This window comes from Bolinopsis microptera, chromosome 7 (genome assembly GCF_026151205.1).
Source record: "Bolinopsis microptera isolate Bmic1 chromosome 7, MBARI_Bmic_1.0, whole genome shotgun sequence".
NCBI classification, from domain to species: domain Eukaryota; kingdom Metazoa; phylum Ctenophora; class Tentaculata; order Lobata; family Bolinopsidae; genus Bolinopsis; species Bolinopsis microptera.
In genome coordinates, this window is record NC_087078.1 from 948699 (window position 1) to 966870 (window position 18172).

Below are 18172 nucleotides of genomic sequence, written 5' to 3' on the forward strand. Positions count from 1 at the left end.
ATATACGAAGCAAATGTGACAATAAAAATGGAAAGATTTTGTAATCTGCAGGAATTCCCAAAAGCAAATTTGCTCTGTCCCCCGACCTGCCTATAGTCGTAGTAGTACACCTGCCTATAATATAACACATAACATACTAATTATGTCGATTATTATTCCAACAAATGGAAGGTTTGGCGTGACGAATGAAAATTGTATACCTTTACGACTAATGTTGATATGGTAACGGCAAGGCTGTTGTCATGGCAACGGCTATTGTCATGGTACCTTTACGGCTAATGACTTTGTGCCGTCACGAATTTACATTTTAAGTAGCATTTATGAACCAGAGACAGGCTCAGTTACAAAATCAAGCGCTCAATCACCCCACAATGTGATTGCGGTTGTTTGGTGTAATCCACTGCTTGAAATCCTCAATTAGCGGTCTAACTCTAATCGTGCGGCTTCACAAACAACAGCTGACCCGGAGCCTCCTCTACTAATGTTATGTGACATCAAAGCGATGGTTAGAGTTGTGATTATCAGCCAGAGCACCGGTATGAGAAACAGAGCTGAGCTGAGAGTGATCTGGATAATCATTAAAATTAATGTATTGTTGAATCACGCGAAAGAGCATTCTCAGGGTTGTGTATGATTCGCCTCTCCAAACAAATCTAAAGTTAAACTTATCTCGACTTGCACCCTTACAGATCTATAACAACACAAAATATCTGGTGAGATCTTATCTCCGAAATGGTGAGTTATATCTCGACTTGCACCCTTACATCTACAACAACACAAAATATCTGGTAAGGTCTTATTTCCGAAATGGTGAGTTATCGCAATTAATGAAAGCTGTATCTCCACTAACCGGACAAGCAGTGAACATGAAGGTATTTACTCATGAACCATTCTCTATTAGCTTATTACTCTTCTTAACGTGAAATGAACAGGATCTCCGACTCATAAGTTGTTTCTTGCTGCTTAGAGTTACACGAGGTGATACTGATATTTACTATTATATAATATACTATTTACTATATCACTATACGATATATTATGTAATATAATGGCTGTTCGTCATCATCCCCTCCTGGTCTCGTACAGATTGTAATAAATTAATTGCGCAGGGCCGGTTAGGGGGGTTGAGCAAGCATTAAGGAGTTAAGAAACTTGACGAACTGGACTAGTTCCTCTGGCGAATGTTATAAACGTAATTATTTACCGTAGTTTAGTCACGTGTTAGCCACGTGTTAGTCACGTGTTATCGTGATCACGGAAGGTAACTCCTCATACGAGCAAAAGTAGGGTGAGCAGCTGGGTTCCACCCTCGTACGAAACTATGATTGTTATTCTCTCTCTTTTTACATTATTCTCTCTCTTTTTACATTATTCTCTCTCTTTTTACATTATTCTCTCTCTTTTTACATTATTCTCTCTCTTTTTACATTATTCTCTCTCTTTTTACATTATTCTCTCTCTTTTTACATTATTCTCTCTCTTTTTACATTATTCTCTCTCTTTTTACATTATTCTCTCTCTTTTTACATCATTACATTAAGAGCCCCATTTTCATGTTGCTAAAATAATTATATCCATTCAGTCGCCTTCTCATTCAGGAGAATTTAGGATATCATCATAGTAATTGAATGCTCTGTAACTTATGATGACTTGCAAGCTGAACATTTCTAGAAAGAAACTTAAACAATATGTCGATGGACTGTTTAAAGGTGATAAAGCAGACTCATCTGCCATTTAGATGTCTGCCATATCTGCCATTAAGATGTCTGCCATTATAAATAGAGCAGATCACCAAAACAACAGCAACGAACAAAATACTCCCATTAAAAAGCTCCAACAGACGCGAAAAAAGAAGAAAGGACACCTGGCGGCTGGCGTACGATTTATTTTAGATTTAATTGGCGGTTAAACTAAAACTGAAGCTGTTAAGAAATACAAAAAAGATATGATTATAGAAGACCGCGTGATCGCAAACAGTTACAGCTACTTGAACAGTTGGCAGGGTGGTTGGTACCAAACACCGGCTAATAAAAATAGGTACCACTATCTAGTCTAATAATCCTGGGTGGCTGCTAATACCAGATAGTTTTTATGATAAAAGTCAGGGCTGTTTTTGTGTCCACCTGGCAGAGCTGTTATAAATATAATATTGGACAACTAAGAGAGGGGAGAGAGGGCTTACTAAGGCTCCTTCAAGCGGTCTCTTTCTTATGGTGTTAGGGCAGATGAAACTCAAGCTGCGCTCATTTATAAAGTCACGAGGCATAGGGGAGAGGGGAGAGGGGAGAGGGGAGAGGGGAGAGGGGAGAGGGGAGAGGGGAGAGGGGAGAGGGGAGAGGGGAGAGGGGAGAGGGGAGAGGGGAGAGGGGAGAGGGGAGAGGGGAGAGGGGAGAGGGGAGAGGGGAGAGGGGAGAGGGGAGAGGGGAGAGGGGAGAGGGGAGAGGGGAGAGGGGAGAGGGGAGAGGGGAGAGGGGAGAGGGGAGAGGGGAGAGGGGAGAGGGGAGAGGGGAGAGGGGAGAGGGGAGAGGGGAGAGGGGAGAGGGGAGAGGGGAGAGGGGAGAGGGGAGAGGGGAGAGGGGAGAGGGGAGAGGGGAGAGGGGAGAGGGGAGAGGGGAGAGGGGAGAGGGGAGAGGGGAGAGGGGAGAGGGGAGAGGGGAGAGGGGAGAGGGGAGAGGGGAGAGGGGAGAGGGGAGAGGGGAGAGGGGAGAGGGGAGAGGGGAGAGGGGAGAGGGTTAGCGAAGGGAGATGTGAGGTAGTGAGAGAGGGGAGAGGGGCTGTCTTAATCAACACTGAGAGCTAGGAAGTAACTGGGTAAATTTCATTTTCCCTAGAACGAAGATATTTGAGGTATTTGTAATAGGGAAAGGATTCGCTAAGCGTAAGAATGATTGCTGCTATTGGTATGCCAACTTGTAAGAAATGTCACGTGTGTTTGTCCTTGTCATGAGTGATTGTCAACCTTTAAATTAAATCTCGAGACATCTAACATTCTTGAAGTTTATGACATGTCCCTCATTAATTCGATAATGAAAACAACCACCAATACACCTTAGCGACTCCCCAGAAAATTAATTTGATCTATAATTCATTACTTTCAAGCAGTTTAAGTCGTGTTCATTAATTTCACCAAAATAGCAAAATTAAGCTCGAGATTTCTCAAAGGAAGGCTAAAGAAGACCCATACCACTACCAGCGACCTTATGATCCAACCCCAATAAAAAAGCTGGATAATGGATAGTGCTGATAGTGTTCTAATACTTAATCAGGATCTACTAGTAGCTAAGAAGAATAACATGCAGATTGACCCACCTTGAGTACTTAATATTTAAAATGAACATATATATATTTCATATTATGTGGGTCAGGTGCAAGTTGTCACGATTTGATCGTATACTCGGCAGGTTGACCTCATAACTACATATATATAGTAAGTAAGTTTGATTTCCTGGTAAAGTAGGGACCATTATATACCAACAAGCACTCTGATTTACAATTTAATGTTTAATGGGTTTTGGTCTAGCCAAGGTTGTCAGAGTGACACTGACTCAGAGTGGGAGAAGGGAGAGAGGGACTCATAGTCACTTGTTTCAGATTGCAAACGGGATCTCCTTGACTCCTTGACAACCGTATACGTTCTCGCACTCGTAGTGCAGTCTCAAGTCTTGACAGCTACGTTGGTTAATCGTGTAGTGAAAAACAAGCATCAAGCTGTAAAGTTACAAGAACAAGCTGTAAGGTTACAAGAACAAGCTATAAAGTTACAAGAACAAGCTGTAAGGTTACAAGAACAAGCTGTAAGGTTACAAGAACAAGCTGTAAGGTTACAAGAACAAGCTATAAAGTTACAAGAACAAGCTGTAAGGTTACAAGAACAAGCTGTAAGGTTACAAGAACAAGCTGTAAAGTTACAAGAACAAGCTGTAAGGTTACAAGAACAAGCTATAAAGTTACAAGAACAAGCTGTAAGGTTACAAGAACAAGCTGTAAGGTTACAAGAACAAGCTGTAAGGTTACAAGAACAAGCTGTAAGGTTACAAGAACAAGCTATAAAGTTACAAGAACAAGCTGTAAGGTTACAAGAACAAGCTGTAAGGTTACAAGAACAAGCTGTAAAGTTACAAGAACAAGCTGTAAGGTTTTTTTATTTTTATCTAGACACTTATTTTACTTCGGTGTATTCCAACAGCCACAATGTTACACAAGTGCAACCAGCCAATTACAGGAAGCCGAAGGATCTTTTTGGCCAGTGACGGTTAAGGTAGTGTGTACCATACTTTAAGGTTTTTTTTTCTGGGTGCCACAGACCCACCCAATGGTGCTGACTTTTTTGGGTTAAAGACCCACTTTTCCATTGAATGTGGCTCGCTGGCTGAGCTGCGCTCGCAGTAACAGTTCACCACCAAATTTTTTAATCCAATTTTTTGAACTTTCCCTATCAACAATCTTAGAGATTGGACTAAATATTACATTCCATAATTTAGGACTTGAAGTTGATGACCTTCTTCCGTCAGAATGATTATATGTACTATTCATATATGCAATATTCCACCACATTTTGGTTGATAATTTGATTTCCAAAGTCCACTCATACATATGTGGAAAACTTACAAATACCCCATAAAATGCTGGCTTTATACTCATAGTATAAAGATGTAGGTATAGGTCAGGGACGTAGCCAGGATTTTTATTTGAGGGGGGCTGTCGGCGAGCGAAGCGAGCCGACGCGTCCAATCCAGCTGCGCAGCGAGCGAAGCGAGCAAGCTGTGGCTGGGGTCTGGGGGGCGCAGCCCCCAGCGGGGTCCAGGGGCGGAGCCCCCCGGAAAATTTTTGCGAAACAGGGTGTTTTAGACGACATTTGGCATTAAAGAAATTTGTAGGACAGCAATAAACTGGGATTGAAAAGAATCAAGTAATCACGTACAGGGACGTAGCTAGGATTTTTCTTTGAGGGGGGCTGTGTCCAATCAGGGGTCTGGGGGCGCAGCCCCCAGCGGGGTCCAGGGGCGGAGCCCCCCGGAAAATTTTTGCGAAACAGGGTGTTTTAGACGACATTTGGCATTAAAGAAATTTGTAGGACAGCAATAAACTGGGATTGAAAAGAATCAAGTACTCACGTACAGGGATGTAGCTAGGATTTTTCTTTGAGGGGGGCTGTGTCCAATCCAGCTGCGCAGCGAGCGAAGCGAGCAAGCTGTGGCAGGGGTCTGGGGGCGCAGCCCCCCGGAAAATTTTTGCGAAACAGGGTGTTTTAGACGACATTTGGCATTAAAGAAATTTGTAGGACAGCAATAAACTGGGATTGAAAAGAATCAAGTACTCACGTAAATTTGGTAACTTCACAACAGCAATCTGCATTCTCCAATCAGAATTTACGACTAACTCAGGCCTCATCGTCTTAAGATTTTTACATTTCCTACGGTCTAGGGGACACTATTGACTATTTATAGAAGTCTTCGATAGAATGTTTGCTTGGATGTTATGACAGATATTTACTAATCCACAGTTCAAATCTTTGACTGACTGCAGTCATAAACACAGCCCAGTTACCAGGCGACCATGGGGGAGTAGACACACAGTTGATAACAACATACCCACTATCAATATCAACAGACCCACTATTTCATCTTACAGACCAATTTCAGAGTAGCAAAGACCCACTATTAAGCGAGTAGACACACACTTAATAACAATAGGCCCACTATTTGACCTTACAGACCCACTGCCAATAACAACAGACCCACTTTGTAACCTTACAGACCCACAAGTCAATCTACAGACCCATTTCAGAGTAGCAAAGACCAACTATTAAGCGAGTAGACACACACTTAATAACAACAGACCCACTATCAATATCAACAGACCCACTATTTCATCTTACAGACCCACAGGTCAATCTACAGACCCATTTCAGAGTAGCAAAGACCCACTATTAAGCGAGTAGACACACACTTAATAACAACAGACCCACTATCAATATCAACAGGCCCACTATTTCATCTTACAGACCCACAAGTCAATCTACAGACCCATTTCAGAGTAGCAAAGACCAACTATTAAGCGAGTAGACACACACTTAATAACAACAGACCCACTATCACTACCCCCCCCCCCCCCCCCCCCCCAAGAAAATATGTTTTTTTTTCGTTTCAGACAATTTTAATTTGTCGATGAAAAAATTTGAGGCAAGGGTGCTGGCACCCTTGGCACCCTTAAAAAAAAAACCTTACCATACTTTCTTCGTCCGAGACTTTGCTGCAATGTGCAGCTCCTCATTTAACCCTCACACCCGATTTCTCGAGTATTCGGCTGAGTAGACCGGGGGGCTGCATAGACCACTCATGATCCTTAGCTGAACGTCGACGACGCTCACCCCACGACCAGGCAGTCAGTGGGTTTCGAACTCGCAACCTAACGATTGTAAGACAGGCGTTCTACCAACTGCGCTACCTGGCCGTTACAAGAACAAGCTATAAAGTTACAAGAACAAGCTGTAAGGTTACAAGAACAAGCTGTAAAGTTACAAGAACAAGCTGTAAGGTTACAAGAACAAGCTGTAAGGTTACAAGAACAAGCTGTAAGGTTACAAGAACAAGCTGTAAGGTTACAAGAACAAGCTATAAAGTTACAAGAACAAGCTGTAAAATTACAAGAACAAGCTGTAAAGTTACAAGAACAAGCTGTAAGGTTACAAGAACAAGCTGTAAGGTTACAAGAACAAGCTGTAAAGTTACAAAAACAAGCTGTAAAGTTACAAGAACAAGCTGTAAGGTTACAAGAACAAGCTGTAAGGTTACAAGAACAAGCTGTAAGGTTACAAGAACAAGCTGTAAGGTTACAAGAACAAGCTATAAAGTTACAAGAACAAGCTGTAAGGTTACAAGAACAAGCTGTAAGGTTACAAGAACAAGCTAGAAAGTTACAAGAACAAGCTGTAAAGTTACAAGAACAAGCTGTAAGGTTACAAGAACAAGCTGTAAGGTTACAAGAACAAGCTGTAAAGTTACAAGAACAAGCTGTAAGGTTACAAGAACAAGCTGTAAGGTTACAAGAACAAGCTGTAAGGTTACAAGAACAAGCTGTAAGGTTACAAGAACAAGCTGTAAGGTTACAAGAACAAGCTGTAAAGTTACAAGAACAAGCTGTAAGGTTACAAGAACAAGCTGTAAGGTTACAAGAACAAGCTGTAAGGTTACAAGAACAAGCTGTAAGGTTACAAGAACAAGCTGTAAAGTTACAAGAACAAGCTGTAAGGTTACAAGAACAAGCTGTAAGGTTACAAGAACAAGCTGTAAGGTTACAAGAACAAGCTGTAAAGTTACAAGAACAAGCTGTAAGGTTACAAGAACAAGCTATAAAGTTACAAGAACAAGCTGTAAGGTTACAAGAACAAGCTGTAAGGTTACAAGAACAAGCTGTAAGGTTACAAGAACAAGCTGTAAAGTTACAAGAACAAGCTGTAAGGTTACAAGAACAAGCTGTAAGGTTACAAGAACAAGCTGTAAAGTTACAAGAACAAGCTGTAAGGTTACAAGAACAAGCTGTAAGGTTACAAGAACAAGCTGTAAGGTTACAAGAACAAGCTGTAAAGTTACAAGAACAAGCTGTAAAGTTACAAGAACAAGCTGTAAGGTTACAAGAACAAGCTGTAAAGTTACAAGAACAAGCTGTAAAGTTACTAGAACAAGCTGTAAGGTTACAAGAACAATGCAAGCTGTAAGGTTACAAGAACAAGCTGTACAGTTACAAGCTATACTTATCGCTCCTACATTTCTAATTAAAGCTAATGTCACCTCACCTCGTGCAACCCTTTCATTCTTTGATCCGACAATTCATTATTACCATTGCATTAGTTATTATAACTGACACATCATATGTCATGTTTATAATTAATTTATCTTAAGTAAACAAATAAGGTTTTCGCCATTTATTTGGAATAATCCACAAGTCGATATCGAAAATGGGGATGATCTTCTTTGGCCTGAGTTGACGAAATTCCAATGATAAAACGACGAAGATAAAGTGCGTTCATGTTAAACATGTTCATCATGTTCAACATGTTGATCATGTTGATCATGTTCAACATGTTTAACATTGGAAGATTGGCAGTCAGATTTGCTTAAAAATAATAATGCTAGACTTCACCCAATACTCCCTACAAGCTCAACCTAGGTCGACCTCTAAATTAAAACTGATTTATCGGACCTTTACCGATAGTTGAAATTCGACATCTAGCGTCAGATAGCGTCAGATAGCGTCATTGAAAGGGTGCACGACAATTGGCGGCATTGTCGCTAATTGTCGCTAACTGGCAGTATCTAGCATCATCTCGCGTCATTTCACGCTAGATGACGCTAGATGTCGAATTTCAACTATCGGTAAAAGTCCTATTTATCATCACAAAAGTCTTTCAGTTACTGCTAAGTAGTTCATTCAAAGATGAAATTTATATATTATATTACACATTATATAATAATCACCATTGAATAGCTTAAATATCCAAAATGACAATAATATAAGCCAAGATAAAGTAAAGCTGATTTTAGAACTGTAGTTCGACTGAACTAAATCGTCAACCAACTGTGGCCAAAATTAAATTACTGCTTGACGATTCGCGGGAAATCTTTAAAAACCAATACAATCAAGGTATTGTCTGTACTCAGTAGTTATTATTAATGGGAACTATTTCTCTGTTCTGAACCATCGGGTCATTAAAACTTGTGCTGATTAATTTATTTGATTTGATTCGAAAATTTCACTAATAGAACATATAAAAGGAAAGACACGCAGGGTAAAAAGTGTCCTTAAAAGACCATAATATTTTATAAATAGCGAGTGCATGGTAAAGTGGTACAAGTTCTGGAGATATACCAGGTAACAGTTTTACCCCAGACTCACTAACACCACCTCACTAACACTACCCCAGACTCACTAACACCACCTCACTAACACTACCCCAGACTCACTAACACCACCTCACTAACACTACCCCAGACTCACTAACACCACCTCACTAACACCACCCCAGCCTCACTAGCACCACCTCACTAACACTACCCCAGACTCACTAACACCACCTCACTAACACTACCCCAGACTCACTAACACCACCTCACTAACACTACCCCAGACTCACTAACACCACCTCACTAACACTACCCCAGACTCACTAACACCACCTCGCTAACACTACCTCAGACTCACTAACACCACCTCGCTAACACTACCCCAGACTCACTAACACCACCTCACTAACACTACCCCAGACTCACTAACACCACCTCACTAACACTACCCCAGACTCACTAACACCACCTCACTAACACCACCCCAGCCTCACTAGCACCACCTCACTAACACTACCCCAGACTCACTAACACCACCTCACTAACACTACCCCAGACTCACTAACACCACCTCACTAACACTACCCCAGCCTCACCAACACCACCTCACTAACACTACCCCATTTAAGAACGCGCACAATTGTAAAATCACCAACAAAATATTGATAGAGTGCGTGTATTATATAAATATAATATAATAATAAAAATATAATATAATAATACCTGTGTAGAGTAGGTTTCATAAATTAAATGAATTTGTTATATATTATTTACGTTACAGTCTTTAAATATTCAGTATCACGACTGTATAATCGGTGGCCCACTTTAATAAAACAACATTTTAGTAAAACAAAAGTTTATATTACCTTACGAGACACATTTAAACGGCAAGTAGTAGTAATAAGTAGTAGTAGTACGGGGTTTAAATATTGTATCGAATAGTCATACTTTAGTGCCTTTAATGGAACAATCACAAGCAACAAATTGCTCCCCCTCTTAAATTAAATGTTACTATGAGACTATTGTCCAATATTTGTAGTTCTAATAACGTTAACATTTATATTTAATACGTATAAGTGAACAGTATGATATGGTGTGTCTCGGCTTAAGGAATAACCAGATATCAGGGTAGACAAATCAGAGAGTAGTGGGGGGGGGGGGGGGCTACATTGTGTTGTAACCATGGTAACAATGTGTTGTAACCATGGTAACAATGTGTTGTAACCATGGTAACAATGTGTTGTAACCATGGTAACAATGTGTTGTAACCATGGTAACAATATGTTGTAACCACGGTAACAATGTGATGTAACCATGGTAACAATATGTTGTAACCACGGTAACAATGTGTTGTAACCATGGTAACAATGTGTTGTAACTATGGTAATAATGTGTTGTAACCATGGTAACAATATGTTGTAACCACGGTAACAATGTGATGTAACCATGGTAACAATGTGTTAGTTCTCACTGCTAGGATCGGCTAAGGATTGGGAACAACTCTTGTAACATTTCGTGAAAGAAAAACCAACATTCGTATACAAAAGTGCTAGTAAGCTTGTGCACGAAAAACAAAGTTACCTCAGAAATAAGAGGAAGGAAATGAAATTTTGTAGAATGTTTTACTCAGGTGCAAGTTTAGTACTGGAGCAATGTGGCTCACCTCCGGAATGCACTACTTTCTGTAAAAGTGTTTGAAACAATGTACTGGAGCAATGTGGCTCACCTCCGGAATGCACTACTTTCTGTAAAAGTGTTTGAAACAATGTAAATGTAAAAATAAGTAGCCTGGCCCTTCGATCTGAGTAGGCTCAGTTAGCCCTGAGTAGGCTCAGTGTGGAGAATGTGGTCTAAACATTAATACAACTACTAGATATGTATAGGAGTGTGAGTTAAAGTTGTAACCATGGTTACAACACATTGTTACATGGTTACAACATATTGTTACCATGGTTACAACATATTGTTACCATGGTTACAACATGTTGTTACCATGGTTACAACATATTGTTACCATGGTTACAACATATTGTTACCATGGCCATGGTTACATGTTGATGTAAGACAACTTAGGATAAAGTCTCGTTTTAATCCCTGATATAATAAACAGTAAATTTGTAAATTATCACTTCTGAGGAATAACTAAAATGTCTCTACCAGCTGTCGTTACCATGGTTACCATGGTTACCACAGCTGTATCCTTCACGACAGATCACAAGATCCAATCTTGAAATACGCGACTTATTAGAAATATGTAGTATTTGTAGTATTTGTAGTGCCCAGTATGAAGCAAGCAAGCGCGTGAGTAGACACGTTAATAACCACGTCAATATCTTGTAAATGGTTGTCAAGTTAGGTTGATTTATTTGGCCCTGATCTCATAAGGGGAGTTAACTAATTCTGTGAATATACGAGTTACCATGGTTACGTGAATATACGAGTGTCAGGCCGGACCTCACAGGAAGTTTATTGATTTCACGTAAAAGATTTTATTTCTGCCGATATTGCACTTAAGCAGATAAATGTCTTGTCACATAGCCTTTGTCGTTAGTAGCAAAATATTAAAGTTGTCATACGAAAAAGAGATTCTTGACTTCCGTCGACGCAACCAATCAAGGGCTATTTTTAGCATCTTCATTATGGGAGTGACTACGAGTGGGTGGATAGTTCTAATGATATAGAGTGAAACAAGTTGCGAAATCTGGGCCTAGTTAAGAAGAAGAGCACAATTTGTTGATAATCCTGACCCAGGTCGTGGTTACAAGACACGGATGATATCAAACCACTATCAACAAATACTACAATATATAAGTTATAGGGAAAATAAATATGCAAATTTCATTACGCGATCTGCTTAACAACCCGTTAGCGGTATGAGCAAGAGATATCCGATAAAGTTAATAATCCTAATAAATAATACTCTCTCCCCATAAAACTTATCTTGATTAATTGAAACTATCTCAGATCTAGAGCTGATGACATGCTTCGTATCGTAATAAATTATAATGTCACCCGTGCGTTATGGGCCACGCGTTATGGGTCACGCGTTATGGGTCACGCGTTATGGGTCACGCGTTATGGGTCACGCGTTATGGGTCACGCGTCATGGGTCACGCGTTATGGGTCACGCGTTATAGGTCACGCGTTAAGGGTCACGCGTTATGGGTCACGCGTTATGGGTCACGCGTTATGGGTCAGGGGTGGTGAAAGTATTACAAAATAAGAATTTCGTAAAAATGAAGTTAGCCCTTTCAGACCCCGCCCCCTCTATTTACCACTTTAGACGTCATACTACGTACATAGTGATTGTGTAGAATTTACAATTAAGTTGTGATCTTTAGGATAAGAGTTACATACTAGGAAACATGTTTAGTTGGCAAAACGTGCGTTTTCAAGATAACAGCTACAAGTTACAACCTTGAAAAGATACAACCCCCACCTACTAAGACACTGTGTTGTAACCATGGTAACAATATGTTGTAACCATGGTAACAATATGTTGTAACCATGGTAACAATATGTTGTAACCATGGTAACAATATGTTGTAACCATGGTTACAATATATTGTAACCATGGTTACAACATATTGTTACCATGGTAACCTACTAAGACAATGTAATACTTCATCCTGCTGAACATTGGTTGAAAAAATGTTGGAACTCTTAATAATAACGAGGACTGAATAAAACTGAATAACTAAGCGAATTTACAAGTACAGACAAGCTGAACAGTACACGTGCAACATAATAAAATTGCACGTGCAATATTACCGCACGTGTGGACTCTATAAATCTCATTTGACCTTTTTTCATCAAATAAAGCACCTTGCACTCCAAATCCTAATTCCTGAACTGTCCGATTGATACAGGCCCCAAATCTAAAAATAGGCCCATATTTTAACAAAAATTGATCAACAATTCGGAAATAAAAAGCCGGATTCCGTTCAAATTTTACCGCTGAGTGATTCATGACAACGTACTAAAGTATTCCAAGTTTGAAATAACATATTACTTAATAACTAATAATGACATAACTAATAAAATTAAACATATTATAGCATATGCATAAAATATATCATTTTATCAATAAATATCACGATATGGCTGACATCTGCCACGCTGCGAGGGTCCATTAAAATTGAAATGCTGTCAAAGAAATAAATATGGCAAATATTAACTCTCCAATCTGGTCATTTTAACGTTATGAAGCTGCATGCAACCATGGAATAGTTTAAGAAATAAATAAAAGCTGCTTAAATATATTTATTTAAATATATTTAATTTCACCAACATGGCCGTTCGTCCAATATAAAGGCATGTAGCCGAAACGTCGACAAAATATGATGCAATCGATTTGGGAGGAGGCACTTAATCGTCTTCTTTGTAAAGAATAAAAGCTTAAATCCTAGGATCTAATGAAAATATGATCCATTTTCAAGAAGGACTAAAACGAAATTTAAACTCAGTTGCAGTTATCATTGTGAAGCCCAAAGATATAAAACATTTAAAATATTTAACAACAAAATGTTTCAACAAAAGAAAGATATGCTCCAAACTGTGAACTGAAACTCACGTAATAAAGGTGCGGTTAAAATAGAAAATTACACACGTGTATAACAGTGTACAGGTTCTATTTATTGTTATTGTTTCCAAGTATCAGTGCATAGTACATGCGTCACTACATCCGTCATTGTCTTTAAAACTGTTACAATGTGACGCGCGAAGAGAAGCAAATACAACTATTATTTTTGTGCATGTTGATTGTTTAATTTGCGTAACAATATCTCGTAGTTGGTTTTGTTAGAAGTTTTTCTTTGAAATGCCTCATCTGTACAGTTTTCCGTCTTAAAATCTGATCCTTAACAACTCTTAACTCGATTATACCTTTCTATCAATAACCGTTTATAGTAATAACTGATAATCTAGTTGAAACTTTGCAAATCTCGACTCTTAAAAACATGACCTCTCACTTCACAAATCACGTGACGTTACAAGTAGTGAGTCAACACAACACGTGACGTGTAACACGTGTAACACGTCACGTGTTATGACACTACGTGTTACGTTATACACTACGCGTGAGTTACGCTGAAGCAATCAACATGCACTTCAATGAAACAAGTACAAGTGTACTCTAATCATCATACGTTTTAGTTTAACTAAACAGGCCTTTTACATTTACCAGGCCTTTTACATTTACCAGGCCTTTTACATTTACCAGGCCTTTTTCATTTACCAGGCCTTTTACATTTACCAGGCCTTTTACATTTACCAGGCCTTTTACATTTACCAGGCCTTTTACATTTACCAGGCCTTTCACATTTACTTGGAATTGTGAAGTTCGTTTGCTTGAGCGATTAAGTATTCCAATTTTGAAATTATTGTTGAATTCTGTGAAATAACTACTTTATAGTTAGGGTTTGGCAGAATTTCTGTTTGAGCTATTACAGCGAGCACTTAATTAGAAATGTACATGATTCGTATTTACTCTTCAGTACCGCTACGTGTCCTTATTATTGATGTGTTTTGTAAGCAATAGTGCATCGCCTCCCTTTCAAGAGCAGATCTTGTAATAATGATTATGTCAGTCGCCTGGTGTTCATGGTGTTGGTTTAGTCTCTTGTTGCAACTTAAGTAGACATTCCTGGGTATAGTAATTGATCAGATATGTAGTTGTATAATTGTATTATGTATAGACCTCCGCTGCGCAGTCTTGCAGACAACTATTGGCTTTGGCAATTTTTGCCAATTTCCGTAATAAAAGCAAACCATTGCAGAATTCGTATTGCGCGCGCTTCGGATTAATATAATTAGGGCAACCAAGGAGAATGATTGCTTCATCGACAATTGAATGGAGTGTAAAGTGATATGTGCCTTAAATTTTTGTTTAGTTAGCGCATTTTCCGCGGTATGCAGGGGATTTGTGCAGTTTATTATCTGTTGTGGCCCCGTTGATTGTGATAAAACTAGTTGTAGACACGTCAGCAATTATATTGGATCACCTGTTCAGTTAACAGTTTAGGTTTGTTACATTCTCTAGATTACATGTTGTTATGTCTTGATGTTATGTCTTGATGTTATGTCTTGATTGTTCTCTCAGCTAATCCCCCAATGCCCTCATTTATGCTTATTTGCAAGTTCTGATATATTAAAAATGCTTATATCCAGCCAACTGGGCATGAAATCACGAAATCTGAAATTCTATATGAGAATTAAACACGTACTAGATACTTTGTGTTCGACAGAGAACAGAAGTTTTTACATTCTATTCCCCCAGATATCAAGCTTATGTGAAAGTGAAGGAAGCGAAGCAGCCATTCTCATCGTTCTTGCCACGATATTCGTGGCTGGCCTTGTAGCCGTGGTCTTCTTCATGAGTAAGTTTAGGAGTAAGTTTAGGAGTAAGTTTAGTAGTAAGTTTAGTAGTAAGTTTAATAGTAAGTTTAGTAGTAAGTTTAGTAGTAAGTTTAATAGTAAGTTTAGTAAGTTTAGTAAGTTTAGGAGTAAGTTTAGTAGTAAGTTTAATAGTAAGTTTAGTAAGTTTAGGAGTAAGTTTAGTAGTAAGTTTAGTAGTAAGTTTAATAGTAAGTTTAATAGTAAGTTTAGTAAGTTTAGTAGTAAGTTTAGGAGTAAGTTTAGGAGTAAGTTTAGTAAGTTTAGGAGTAAGTTTAGTAGTAAGTTTAATAGTAAGTTTAGTAAGTTTAGGAGTAAGTTTAGTAATAAGTTTAATAGTAAGTTTAGTAAGTTTAGGAGTAAGTTTAGTAGTAAGTTTAGTAGTAAGTTTAGTATGTTTCTTTAAAGTTCTCTAAATCAACTTTCTCGGTTGATCATTTAGAATCTCTCCAAACAATCAAGCATCCCAAGTTTGAATTGGATCAGCCCGGTCAGGCCTTGCCTTGTTCAATAATATTTCTTAAAAATTGCCCAATGTTTGGTCGTTCCGTTTTTGTTTTTCATTAGATATTTAGTTAGCATCAGCATCTTAAATTTATATATATCTTATATTTATATTATCAATATTTATGTCGATATGAGCGGTTATTAACATTCCTTTCAGGCCCCAATTCTGATACCACTTTGAAAGGTGGTGCTGGACCTCGTGAGATCGTTGCTAAGTCTGATCCAAAGGTTATGGAGAGTTTGAAGGAGCATACCAAGAATCAGAAGCAGCTTGCGGGAAATATTGACGGTAAAAAATCCCATAAATTACACCTTTATTCGAATCTATACTAATAATCTCAAGATTATTAGATCACTTTGATCTCTAAGTGCGTTTAAATGGAAGCATTTCACACGTTCAGAATTTGCAATAATCATGTGACATAAATTGCATTAAATTGGAAAGCATGGAATCAGCATGATTAAATAGTTAAATCATGGTGATATCTTTGAAAGTAATGCTCAGCCCAATTCTCATAAGTTCTACACTCTACAGCTGCACATGCATTTATTACAATATTTAAAAAAAGTATTTTACTTTGAAAAAGTGTATTCTGGGTAAAATTATCTTTATCCCGGTTGTTGCGACAAGTAAAAATGCTCTTATTAGGGAAAGGAGATTACTCGACGTTTCAATGTAACTACATCGTATTCATGATCTCAAATTATTTGTTATATAGTAGTGTTGAAAGTATTAAAAAAGTAGTGTTGAAAGTATTGAAAAAGTGTCAGTCTTATTTATAACAGACTTTATCGGAAACTTAAAAATCATGCATTTATATAAATATTACTCATTATTAATAACTTAACGATAATTTTGATTGCAGATGTGACGAGTAAGCTAGTGGAACTGGCATCCGAGATACAAGATATAAAATCAGAGAACAAATCCTACAAAGAGGAACTGAAATCCACCCAAAACAAACTAACAGGATCTCTGGAGAAAACAATAACTTTGGAGCGAGACGTTAGAGACCTAAAGAGTGAGCTGGACAAACAAACTGTGCGTAACTTTAGTAACCATAGTAACCATATATATGTAGTAACCATAGTAACTTTAGTAACCATATATAATTGGGAACCCTATTTACTGTTACAAACTGTTTTGTACTTACCCTAATCGTAGTGACACTCTAATTGGGGAGGGGGGCAAAAGTGTAGTTTAAAATACGGTAAAAAAGTGAACCCCAGTGGGTTTTATAGTTTATACCCTTGCCCTAATCCAAATGATGGGGTATTGAGGGGTGGTGCTGCAAGTTTTTATGCGCCGATTCTGAAATTTTATTGATCAAAGCTGCTCGCTGATAGGTTTATCGGGGTCACGTGACTACGACAACGTGCACCTATAATAAGTAGAAATATGAGGTTAATGTTTGTACTTGGCTAGAGTGACTTTGTTGAGTTTCTGAGAAACAACGCTCTCAAGAGTGGGCGTGTTTTTAAACATGCAATATCACTGTCAGAATCACGACTTGCTAAAGCAAGGTTACTCTAAAATACGCAGAAAAATAGAAAATAAATGGTTTGACCTGAATATTAAAAAACTGCAATAATATTGTGCCAGGCGGACCGTTACTACAAAAAACACCTATTATTCTTCCGTTATTCGTCCCAATGTCCCTCACTGACGTCAGAGTGACTCTTTGGTTCATGTTACTTTAGTAACCATTTATAGTAACCATAGTTACTTTGTCTAGACAGGACCAACTGCAGTAGAAGTTATCCTTGTTCCACTGCCACTCTATCAATGGTAGGTTTCATACCTTTGTTACCATGGTTACTATGCACTACCTTTGTTACCATGGTTACTATGCACTACCTTTGTTACCATGGTTACTATGCACTACCTTTGTTACCATGGTTACTATGCACTACCTTTGATCTGCTTCTTCGAAACTCGACAGGCTGTTGCTGTCCACCCCAGATAGCAGATGCCTCTCGATCGTTACGCAAGTCCAGTATAGAATTGGAGTTCGGTGATGTGAAGCCCCGGATTGGCGGTTTATCCTGCAAGGAAAGCATGAACGCCGTCATATGATGCTTGAAGCCAGTTTAGCGTATTGTCTTCTAAACATTACAAGTTAACTTATAATGGTAGTCGAACTTGTTATCTTCTAAACATTACAAGTTTATTAACCCAACAGAGATACAACGCTGGTTTCGAAGAGTTAGAAAAGACCCTGAAAAAGCAGATAAGAGACCTAGAGGTAAAACATGAAACCTCTCAAGATATCATCAAGACTCAGGAGTTCACAGCTAGTTCTACCTCCGACCAAGTAAGCTATAAATCTCTCAAACTGTCTCTTTAAATAGCGGTATTTGCCTGTAACTGGGAATTTAGGATAATATTTTAGCATATTTATAATTTGATTAGGTTGGCTGTCTACGGT

At 38.6% G+C, this 18172-nt stretch overlaps 1 protein-coding gene across 1 annotated transcript in view; it reads left to right on the forward strand.

Moving 5' to 3' along the window:
• LOC134818983 (eukaryotic translation initiation factor 3 subunit A-like) overlaps positions 1-18172 on the forward strand; it is a 36137-nt gene that overhangs the window by 9066 nt on the left and 8899 nt on the right. Inside the window, exons 2-5 of the mRNA XM_063828730.1 lie at positions 15121-15220; positions 15901-16032; positions 16610-16785; positions 17927-18058. Coding sequence (XP_063684800.1) covers positions 15121-15220; positions 15901-16032; positions 16610-16785; positions 17927-18058 — 540 coding nt within the window. The remainder of the gene's footprint in view (positions 1-15120; positions 15221-15900; positions 16033-16609; positions 16786-17926; positions 18059-18172) is intronic.